Source organism: Tachypleus tridentatus, chromosome 7, assembly GCF_004210375.1.
Source record: "Tachypleus tridentatus isolate NWPU-2018 chromosome 7, ASM421037v1, whole genome shotgun sequence".
NCBI lineage: Eukaryota > Metazoa > Arthropoda > Merostomata > Xiphosura > Limulidae > Tachypleus > Tachypleus tridentatus.
In genome coordinates this window covers 160,348,396-160,360,260 of record NC_134831.1, presented here as the reverse complement: position 1 = coordinate 160,360,260, position 11,865 = coordinate 160,348,396, and the positions used below count along the sequence as shown (strand labels likewise).

General features: G+C 31.3%; 1 protein-coding gene across 2 annotated transcripts; it reads left to right on the top strand.

Annotated features, from left to right (window-relative positions):
• The first annotated feature begins 827 nt into the window (after nt 1-827).
• LOC143257030 (growth arrest and DNA damage-inducible protein GADD45 alpha-like) lies at nt 828-10,616 on the top strand. 2 transcript variants are annotated; one of them, XM_076515108.1, is made up of 6 exons: nt 828-982; nt 3,206-3,307; nt 4,168-4,288; nt 4,852-4,941; nt 6,529-6,664; nt 8,705-10,616. In XM_076515108.1, exons 1-5 carry the CDS (start codon nt 903-905, stop codon nt 6,631-6,633), a joined length of 498 nt encoding a protein of 165 aa, XP_076371223.1. In that variant the 5' UTR covers nt 828-902; the 3' UTR covers nt 6,634-6,664; nt 8,705-10,616. The 2 variants fall into 2 exon arrangements, with proteins under 2 accessions (XP_076371223.1, XP_076371224.1); XM_076515109.1 differs by having other exon boundaries at nt 834-982; nt 6,529-6,669.
• The last annotated feature ends 1,249 nt before the right edge of the window (nt 10,617-11,865 follow it).

Here is an 11,865-nt window from a genome sequence, read left to right as displayed (position 1 = left end):
ACTTCTGCATAAAGACAATCTAATTGGAAAGAATACATTGCAACATACCCTGGGGCACTGCCTTTTAACCAAGTGACTGGTAAAAAATGTATCTTATTTTATAGAGATAATGTAGTAAGTCGTGTAGTTGTTTTTATAAGACATTTAAAAAAATACTTGTTTTATGATTTTTAGTTTGAATAGTCAAAATAAATATCTGATCCTAGACGAACATGCCTAGGTTTAAGAATCTGAGTGCCTCAAATATTATTTGGTTTTGAAAGTTTGTTTCAGGAAGGACATTTAAAATGATTCTTGTATTATTTTACTCTAAGGTAATTCATAATGCCTGATTTTGTTTTTCGATTTGATTTAGGTAGCTATCAGCTATCACCACTCGAACCACGTAGTTTTTGTACACAACTGTACCAGATTTAAATATGAAATTCATCATTTCAGAAAATGCCACTCTATGGATTACTTAAATAATAATTTTACTAATAAAGAAGTTAATATGATCTATCTTTCACGATGAATTATTATGTTCATACTCAACACTTTCGTCTATAGAATATTTGGGTACTGAAGAAATTATGTTTACAAAAGGTATTAAATTAACTTAAAACCGGTGCACTTTTCTGTTTTACGTCTACAGATAAAAATAATTTTAAATCGTTTCGTCTATGATGTTATTTTTTTACATAAAAGTTTAAATGTTGTGTATAGTTACGTGTAATAATTTATTTTGCAGTATATTTAACATCTTTGTCAATCAATACCTTGTTTTTAACGTGATACTCGTGCTTTTCAACCATTGGATATTTATCATTTAACTCCGCCTTTAGCTCCTCGTCTATATACGCACACGCAAACGAACGTTCACAAAATCGTTGTGAGAGGCAAAAAGTGAATAACGTCGATAAATGTTAGCGAGAATTAGCCCAGTAATTAAAATGAACACTTTACACGCTTGCAACGAGACTGTTAATTGCGACGTCATTCGGTAAGTTATAACCTTTATCTAAGAACTTCAAGGTTATACCTCGTGAGTTACTGTTCGTTAAAGGACATTTCTACAGTGTGGACTACTAATTAACGCGCGCGTTGGGTCAAAAGGAGCTAAATAGATTGGGGTAATCACATAAAAACAAAACAAGAAAGAAACTAGTGTTTTAAAAACCAAGAAAAAGACACAATATATTTTTATTTATAATATTATTCATTTGTTATATTTAGTACATGATTTTAAAGCTTATTGCATATCAAATGTTTAAAATTATCATATTCGTGCGCTATTATTAAACGTAGAATCTGCTACATATGTAACGGAATTAAAGGAAAAACTTCTATTATACTTTCCTCTTTACTGATCTGGTTAAAAGTAGATATTTCTTAAAAGATATGGTTCCAAGTTTAACGTAAAATGATAGTTATCGTATAAATCATTATTTTAATGCTAGATATTTTCCTTAAACTTTCTTTGGAAATTACGTTTTCTTATGAACTGTATTCACATTTTCTTGATAAAATCACGTCACTCTGGATTATTTAGTTTGTACTAACTTTAAACCTTATGAAGTTAGGGTAAAATACGAGCTATACTTCTCCTCTACCCTTTGAACCACGGTACTCTCACAGAGTCGCACATGTTATCGTGGGTGATGCAAGCGCATGACTACGTGACGTAAGGTGATGCGTGCTTATCATATTTAGTGCATGACTCACGAAATTGATGACAACGCATTTTATTATACGTATTCTAATATGGTTTACAAAATTCATTTTGATCCTAGTCTTCTTTTACTCTTCACCCGACAACAGTGTCATTTAAGAAATATTAATTTATAAATTGTAACTCCGAATATACTGATTCTATTTTTATTTTTCAAAATAGTTAAGTACTGAAAATGAAGACTTTGCGTCAATTTTATTTTTTCGCCAGCTCTAGCAGAAACGAAGTAGGAGGCCTATGAATTAAAATTGAGGTTGTGGACTCATTTCAAGTGAATTTATACCTTTGTTGATATTTTTTTGTAAACATATATTTGAAATAAAGTGGACGATGTGATATTCTTGGGTGAAAACAATTAGTGTATAACGTGAGCACTGAGTCCATAAAAATATACCAAGTTAAATTTGAATAACTTAGTAAGTAAAAGAAGGGTACTAGTAATAGTACTGGAACGATATTTGGGGTGGAAAGATTGTTATGTTTTCTCTTGAAAATCCGAATGGAAATTTGACTGCAGTGTTTAAGATTGTTAAGGCATCAGTTTTATTGGTTCATTTTTTTTAAATACTAAATGGTAAGACCATAAAACATAATTTTGGCAGGGTAGGAACCACCTTTAGCCAGTACAATTTCAATTTTATAATTGTAGATTTTTTTGCAGTGGGTTATCTTTAGATGTGGTGGATGTAATTAATTTAAGGGAAGGCTTGATACATTTTTGGATGATAAGGGCTGACACTGAGTTTAATTTAGTAGATAGGATAGCCTATAAGAACTAATAGGCCCCTTGTCTTTAAATTATATATGTATTGATCACATACATAAATATACGTATCTACACTATCTTTGATCATGTATACAAGTCCCTTGCAACTTGGAACATGTTAAAATAAACTTTTTAAAACAGACAATCTGTACAAACAAAACAAAGATAACAAATAAATATGTACTTCTTTATGAAAGTGTTACAGCCATAACATCAGCATGTTAATAGGGCCTGTTGTTAATATTTATAAATGGAACATAATTTTTGGTTTTGGTAACTGAAAGCAAAAATAATAACTTGCTGGGATATGTAATGAAATTAATTTAATACTCTTTAAATTTCTGATATGTAAACATTCTTACCACACTAAATCTGTTTAGAAAGTAAACAACAGGTTCTTCAAAATTTCTAATTTTGGGTGGACCTTGGTAGGGCAGTGGTATGTCTTTGGATTTAGAATGCACAAGTCCAGGGTTCAATTCTGTTAAGTAGATGCAGCAGAGAACCTGGTGTGGCTTTTCTATAAGAAAAACACCTGTATGCACACACACTAAATTTGAATAATTCAAATTACAGTATTAGTAACTGTGAGTATATTTGTATGTATGATAATTGAGTTATAAATTAATTCCTCATACAACTTTATACTAGAAAAACTGGTAAAAAGCTCTTGGAAACACTGATATGCATGTTTTCACTTGTAATCATGTTATTTGTTTTTAATACAGTCAAGATTCCCCAGGAGAATTGTTAGAAAAGTTCCTGACTGAAGCCAAGCTGAAAAGACAACTAGTATGTGGAGTATACCATGCTGCTCAGACTCTTGAAAGGTGAAGTAGAACCCACTTTATCCTGTAGAGATTTATCTAAAGTTACTTTGGCAGATTGCCAAGTTAACCTCATAAGTGTTGTGAGCTTACCTTTAGTTGGTACTAATCTGAATCTAATTTATCACCCTCTGAACAGGAGTGTTAAAATACCATGTCCATTCTTTGATATCTTAGAAGTATATATGTTATCCCTGTAATTGAAAACATAAGTTTAAACTATTTTTGAATCCATGTTGCACATATAAAGGTGTAATAAGATTGTCTGTGTACATGTGTTTCAAAAAAACAGTGTAACTAAAATCCAAGTTGCAATAGTGCAAACGTAAAAATAAAAAAATTAACTACTGAAATGAGTAAAATATAATAAAATTAAAAATATATTAGTAGCATGCTTATAATAAAATTTGATATGTTAAGCTGTTAACAAAGATGAGGGAAAAAAAAAAGCAGATCTTACTGTAGACATCTAAAAAAGAGAGACTTTGATAACAGTGTGCTCAGTTTTAGGTACCTTAATCAATTCTATTTGACTTAATTGTAGAAAGTAAGTGACTCTGCTCAGTTCTAGTTACTAAATACTGTGGAAAGCAATGTACCCTGATCACCCCTCCTCAAAAAAACATCCAGAATTTTGTAAGAAAACATTGGATGCAAAACTACCACAAGTATTAACTGTAGGTTTTATGTTAATCTTCTCTTAAGCATAACAAATTTACACAATACCTGTAATTTATATTTATAGATTGTAATGAATATTTTCCTATATTATGTTTAAAATGCATGTTTTTCTTTTCATGCTGTCAGTGAAGCATTATTGAAAGCCTAAAGGTATAAAAATATTGTTTTGTTTTTTTCTCTAGGACCCCTTCCAGCATTTTATTGTGTATCTTGACGGAAGACTCTGTTCATGAGGTGGAAGCCTGCATACATTCTATTCTCATCGAGGCTTTTTGTAATGCAAACAGTATTAGTTTGGTGAAGGTAAGAAATAATATTAGATATTAATGAATGTCTAACTTCTTTGTTAGTCAGATATTAAGGTGAATTATATTTTATGATTGTTTTTTTAAAAAAACACAAAAAACAGAACAAATGTAGGTGTTACATGCAAGCTGCTAAAATTGTAATATTTTATCTAAAATTAAAGCTTGTATAGAGTGAAGTGATAGTGGTATTATATTATAGTTTAACCAAATATAACAGTGAAATATATTTTCAGCTGAAAAGCTGTCTAAGAAACAGCTTTCACTAAAGCACAACAGTCCTTCTTATGTTCAACATGGAGTAGGGATTCACCATAAGATTAATAAAACATAGTGCTTCCTCTTTTATTCAACATGGAGTATGGATTCAACATAAAACCAATAAAATACTGTACTTCTTGTTTTGTTCAATATAGAATGGAGATTCAGTATAAAACTTTAATAAAATAGAGTGCAGTTTTGTTTGTTTACTTTGTGTGTAATGTCAGCAATATTTTGAATACACTAATTTAAAAAAAAAAGGGGAAAATTTTAAAATAGTTTAACTTGTACTTTTACAAGGTTGATAGTGAGAAAAAGCTATCATCACTGATATCACCTCGTTCATCTCAACAACATTCCAAAAGAGATCATCACTGCATCCTTGTGAAGGTAATACATGTTTTTGTTGCTTAATGTTGTGTATAAATCTTGAAAAGTTTTGATCTTTGCCATTTAGTAGACGTGTGTACTAGTGCTAACGTGTCATGTTAAACTTTTAACTTTAACATTAAATAACTTGAGTATAATAGACCATAAATAATGTATTGGTGTTATATTTGAAAGCCAAATCTAATTTCCATTTATTGATGTTTTTGTTTGTAAATATTGAACTGTCATTATTACAATAAGAACATAATGTTCTGATATACAATTGTACATTAAAACTTACAGTTAGTTTTAATAACTCATTATTTTGGAACTGTATATTCAAGAGAAAAATTTTGATCTTTCTACTATTTCATAACCACCTGAACTGATTATGCACTGCACTGGGCATGTGTGTAATTATAGATGTTATAGATATTGTTTTAAAACTGTCTTCTTTTTCTCATAATGTTTTAGCTCAATTTTATAACTATTAAATCAGTCAACATCATTTCACACACACATGCAGTATTAATATTGTTATATAAGCTTTATAAGTTAATCTAATGAATAAGATTAAGTTTAAGAATGTAGAGAACCCTTCAGCACACAGTTGGCTAAAATAATTCAGCAATATATTTTTAAAAATGTATAACCAATATCTTCATGAATTATTGTTCCAAAATATCCACTACAGGAATACATTTGTAAATACAACTTCTGGATAAACAGTAAAGATATTTTTGAAGAAATATAATAACACTAGATAAATCATTATCATTTATCTAAGTTCATTATGTAGTTTTATTTATTAATACTGCTTGATGGCAAGAAAGTTATGTTGCAAGTCCCTATTATGTGTCACAAGTAATATTTACTTATACGAGTAAAAGGTTATTTTAATTTTTTTTGTATTTGGCATTCTAGCAGTGAAAAAGAAAGGTTAGCATATTTTATACAACTTTTGCAATATATTCAGCACAATGTGAATAAAAACTTCTTATAAGTAACAAGTACCCATCAGGAGGAAATGTTAGGCAACCATATACTTTGTATGTTTTGCACTAACTTGTACACAGTATTTTTCCCCCTCCAATTTGTCTTTAAGAAGTTTGCATTGTTATGGTAATGATATATGAGAACAATGTTTACTTTTTGAAATTTGTACAAAGCTGTAAAAGCTCTGTCTGCAACAACTGCTCTAATTTCAATATAAGACTAGAAGGAAGGCAGCTAGTCAACACTCTCTTTGCCAACTTTTAAGACTACTTTTCTACTAATAAATGGTGGGACTGACTATCACATTATAATGCTCTTATGGTTGAAAGAGCAGGCATGCTTGGTAGGACAGTAGTTTGAACTCATGACCCTCAGGTTGTGGGTTGAGCACCCTGACCATCTGGCTATGCTGGGCCATGTAAGAACAATCCAAATTCAGTGTTAGCCTTACATTGCAGCCAGTAAAAAAGTGATTGCTTGGTTCACTAGCAAGCTTTTTAAATCCAAAATGCATCTTGTATGTAGTGTTAGACAAATATACTGCCAAATGGTTTAGTGCTAGATAACTATCAGCCAACTTCATAACCATTTGTTTATCTTTAAACTATTTAGAACCCAGAAGAAGGTTTTGGTCCACCAGGACAGGAATTCATGCAGTATTTCACCCAAACATATGGCATTCTTCATCCTCTTCAAGTAATTACTTTACCAGGCTGAAAAAAAAAAAACCCATTATGAGAAAATTATGGTAAGGTGAGTCTGTGTGTGATGTATTTCTAAACCCTATTGCATTAGTATCTTGTCATACACTGACCAAAGCTAATGTATCGGGTTATATACAACTGAGATTATTAGAATTGGTATACACATTTTGTCCAAAGTATCTACACAAATGATAAAACTTGCTCTTTTTTCTTTCAAATGTGTCAAGTACACACTAGTAATTTATTTTAATATTGCTGTACATCTTGTCCTACATTTATGACAGTCTTACACTATTGTTGTGATTATGTTATTGAAGTGTGGTTAAGCACATGGCATCATTTGGCTGATTCATGGTTACTGTGGTTACCATGATGTTTGCACACTGTTTCAATGAGAAGCTACCACAGAAGCATTTTATAGCTTAGCCTTCACTTGTGGATTAAAAAAAACAAAACTAAGTTGCATTAAAGATGGTGAAATGGTGACAAACATGCAAGAAAACAGGATTGGGAAAAATATTTTTCTTCAGTGTAAACATTTTATATTGCATTTTGGATAATTTTGAAGAAGAAAAAGAGAATTTCAATAAATTTAGGGTATTGCCTTTTGTTTATGCAGTACCACTCAAAGGAAATTTTATGCATTCAAGAAAATATCCTAAGTTACTTTCAAACTCTTATACAATTGTAACTACTGTATTGAAAGAAAAACTTGACCTTACCATTTGTTCATGTGATCAGGTAATAGTTTAGTGACTAGAAACTGCTTTGTTAGCAGCTGTATACTTCTGAAACTACCCACTGTTTAACACAAGATCTCTGTCTCAGCCAAAGGCACCTCAGTGTTAGGGATTGAATGTATAAAAATTCATCATCTAATTTCAGTGAAACATGTGTATGATTTAACAAGTTATGAAATTTAACAACTACAATTTATAGTTTACAAACTGGACAAAAACTGGCAGAGTTATGACTGATCACAATATCACCAGCAACATAACAGTCATAGAAACAGAAATATGTAAGGACAGTGCATGTTATGTAACTGACAAATCTGTTACATGAGTTGTGGTCTTTGCCCATTGCTGGTGTGCAGGATTCCAAGATGTATGGCTTGCAACCTGTACAATTGCTGTGGATGCAATCATGATGGATTTTTGGACAGCCTATTTTACAACAAATCCATCTGTCAAGTCCAAAAATAATGTGGTGGCATCAAGAAATAGGTTTGATGCTTTCACTAGATAAAAAAATAATAATAAAAAAACGAGGTCTCCAACCCTTAACACAGGATGAAAAAGATTCAAATCATTTTATTTGAGAACTAGCATAATTATAATAAATTTGTATGTGTGACTGTTATGGGTAAAGTGCTGCAACTACTTTAAAATCTTGTCATTTTGACTGTTCAGATTCCAGACTTTCTTACAGTGAATATAATACCTCCAAGAAGTAATTAACAGAAGTTCTTTTTCCTTGCCCTGCCACCAAACACACCACTTTGCCTCCTGTTTGTAGAAGAGATCCTGTGCTAATATATATACAGGTCAATACTGTTAAGGTTGTCTACAACTTTTCATGTTGTTAGGTGTACAGAACATTCTATAACTATCTAATCAGACAGTCCTGATTCTAGAAAAAGTAAATACACTTACAATAATAACAATAGGCTATAAAAAAAAAAAGTAAATATAGTTAGGACAAAAGGATTTACAGAGAGCTACAATAAGTCAAAGTTTAGTCAGACTGATACTTTGATATTATTTTTATATCAGCAGATGTTTTGAATATTTATATAATCACAGTGAGAATAGGCCAGCTGTTAATGTATGGTGGAATACATTTTTATTCAATAATGCATCAAGTTTTCTTTCTCCACTAACTGATGAAGCATATATTAATCCAAAAATATTTAAATTAAACCATTTTACAACAATCAGTCTCATATAATGGCTATTTTTATCCATTAATTTATGCACTTTTATCATTTAGGAAAGGAATTGTTAGTGGATATTTTAATTATAATTTTTTAGATTTTAAATTGGCCAATTCATATATTATATGATTATTTTGATACTTTTCAGAACTAATTATGTTTGATTGCCAGTTCAATTGAGATAAAATCCAACCACTGAATGCATGCAGAGATGCTGTGTTAAGGAAACACCCGAAGCATTTTGAGGCATGAAGAATATTACCAGTATTATGTGATCAGAACAAGAAACTGTCTTTAAACAATTTTCATGTCCTTCATAGCAATATAGTCGTTTATCAGGATCATTTCATCTCTTTATCTTATGAAGGCAGTTTTGAAGTGTGAGAATACATTTATGTTGTCAACAACATCCCAACAAGGAACTATTTTCAAATAGTTTGAAGCCTTTTCTACCAAGATGTAATATTTCATAGCCATACTTTGAAGCACTTTTATTTCATAATCAAATTATTTTAATTTTGAAAATAATTCATTATGTTGGAACAAAATCTATGTAGCAAAAATGAAACACTGTTCCCAACTGTAAGACAGATGGATGAATTTTTCTTAAACTATTGAAAATTTATCTTTATCCATCACCTGAAATTTTTTTTAGGTAAGTTTAGGGTTAAATCCTAAAGTTGGGAGTTAATTGTACAGAAATCAGTAGATGTTTTTGTCATCACTTTTACTCACCAAACAATAAAAATTGCCTTTCAATGATAATTTAATGTTTAATTTATACACTGTGATTCCTCTTCTAATTGGTTCAATTCTTGGAATTAAACCTTCATTTGAAAATGTGTATTTCTCTTATTTGATGAAAGTCTATTGCCATTTTGTGAAGTTATTTAAAAATAGAAAGTGCTTTTAATACTAAACTATCTGGTAGACAATGAAAAAATGTTTAAAAGTCATGTTTATCCTGGTCTTAGTTGTAAGTGCTAGGTTAGAGGGTGTAATGTTTATATGAAAAACATGTGGTATGGATGCATCTTAATGGGGTTGTTGTTAAAGTGATCAGATCCCAAAACATTAGAATCCAAACAAAGGTCTCTCTCATTGTAACTGCCTTCACTGTCCTAAATTACTTTGTGGATTACAGACATGAATATGATTTACCAGCCCTAAATCAACCCAAGTCAGCAGAAAGTTGGACATTTATCATTGTATCTACTAATTTTACAGTGTCCTAGATGGCAGGAACATGTTTAAAACCATTCTTATAATTTGTGTTGGAAAGAATTTTCATCAATATCAAAATATTTTATGAGTTTAACTGCTTTTTTGAAGCAAGAGATTGAATCCTAAATTTATTGTCAAGTTTTGTATGAGAAATTGGTCAAGCTGATTTTTCACTTGTTCACAGTTGCCATCAAAACATGACAATTTCTGAATGATTGACTCAATTTTAGAATTAAATATTAATTGAGAATATTGAGTCACTAAAAAATAAACTACAAGGGGAAATAATGTTTAATATATATTTAAGTTCAATAATAGTGGTATTTTGTAAATTTGTTTGTTTTTTTATAAAATATATAAGAATCTCAGCAGCCATTAGTATGATTAAGTGGAATATTGGTAGTATTTTTGTTCATTTTGTGTTATAGGATTTGTATGTCATTAGTGGCCTTGTAATCATCTAAGTCAGGGGGCCCACAAGCAGTTTGTGTATAAACAATTTTGGAAAAACGTGAATCCCATTGATTATTCTAAGGATAAGGTACCACGACGTTTTATTAAGTTCTTATTTTTAATAATTTAGAGTATTTCATATGTTTTCAGTACAGAATGAACTTTTATATTAGACGAATTTATGAATATCAATAGCAAGAAGTGTGTTTAAACGTATAATTTGGTTTCTCTTGTCACGTTTGTATGAGCACCACTCTTCCAGAAGGATGCAGTAGTGACAACTTTTGCAAATATATCCATTTAATGAAGCACTAGAGCGAATGTAATAGTTTATTGTTAATCCCAACTTTGTTATCTAAAAATAAAAAGAGTAGAACACCCGATCAAGTGCATTGCCTACCTGATAATTTAGTAACTGCCTGGGTGAGGATGCTTTTTTTTATTATTCAATATGAATCGTATATTTAAAAGGATGTACACCAGGTGTAATACGTTGTTTTTTATTATTACAATAAATACAAAACCGTTGAACTTTTTAAATTAAACTAACAATATAATTATACTGACATGTAATACCATACGGATTTTCGCCTTTAATTGCAAAACTTTAGTGGATGTAGTAACAGAATTGTAATTAATTATGGTTTTTAATTTTTTTCCTCACTCACGAACTAATGTGCTTTTGTAATTTTTTTTTCCTAATGTTGTTTGGGCATATTTGTGAGGGCCTGGCATGGCCAAGCGCGTAAGGCGTGCGACTCGTAATCTGAGGGTCGCGGGTTCGCGCCCGCGTCGCGCAAAACATGCTCGCCCTCCCAGCCGTGGGGGCGTATAATGTGACGGTCAATCCCATTATTCGTTGGTAAAAGAGTAGCCCAAGAGTTGGCGGTGGGTGGTGATGACTAGCTGCCTTCCCTCTAGTCTTACACTGCTAAATTAGGGACGGCTAGCACAGATAGCCCTCGAGTAGCTTTGTGCGAAATTCCAAAACAAAGAAAACAAACAAGCATATTTGTGATCGGATATTTATATTGAGAAAAGACGTTACTTTTAGAAACGATTGCCTTTTAAATGTATATTCAATAAGTCGTAGTTATTTATTCAAGGATAATAAGAAGTTATTTGTAGTAACCTTTCAATATCGTAAAAACCGTGTGTGCTCATCCTGCTTCTAATGCTGGGTTAGCTAATGTAAGATATGAAATATAATATTCGTTAAAAAAAAAAGAAAACGGATATAAATGACAGCTCATTGTCACACTTACTGCTATTACACGCGTAGCATGAATAGATAAGCATGTTATTGACAAAACAAACAAGGCGAAAGTCTCATTAAGTTGTCAGTTTGTACTGGCGAATTTGAAAACAAGTTTTCAGGAAACGCTCTTTCATTAGGTTTGTAGTGTACAAAATGGCTTTCAGAAGACACAGTACAATTAAAGTGTAATTGGCCAGGTGGTTTGGGCACTGGACTCCTAATCTGAGGGTCGCGGGTTCGAATCCCCGACACATCAAACGTATCTGTTCTTTCAGCCGTGGATGCGTTATAATGTGACGTTCAATCCCACTATTCGTTGATGAAAGAATAACCCAATAGTTTGCGGTGGGTGGTGATAATTAGCTGCCTTCCCT

Excerpts from the sequence above, each read along its gene's own strand:
- LOC143257030 (XM_076515108.1), top strand. The coding sequence starts at position 903 with ATGTTAGCGAGAATTAGCCCAGTAATTAAAATGAACACTTTACACGCT. Across the intron at positions 983-3,205 it reads GTTAATTGCGACGTCATTCG|TCAAGATTCCCCAGGAGAAT; the intron begins GTAAGTTATAAC and ends TTTTTAATACAG. Across the intron at positions 4,942-6,528 it reads ATCACTGCATCCTTGTGAAG|AACCCAGAAGAAGGTTTTGG; the intron begins GTAATACATGTT and ends TAAACTATTTAG.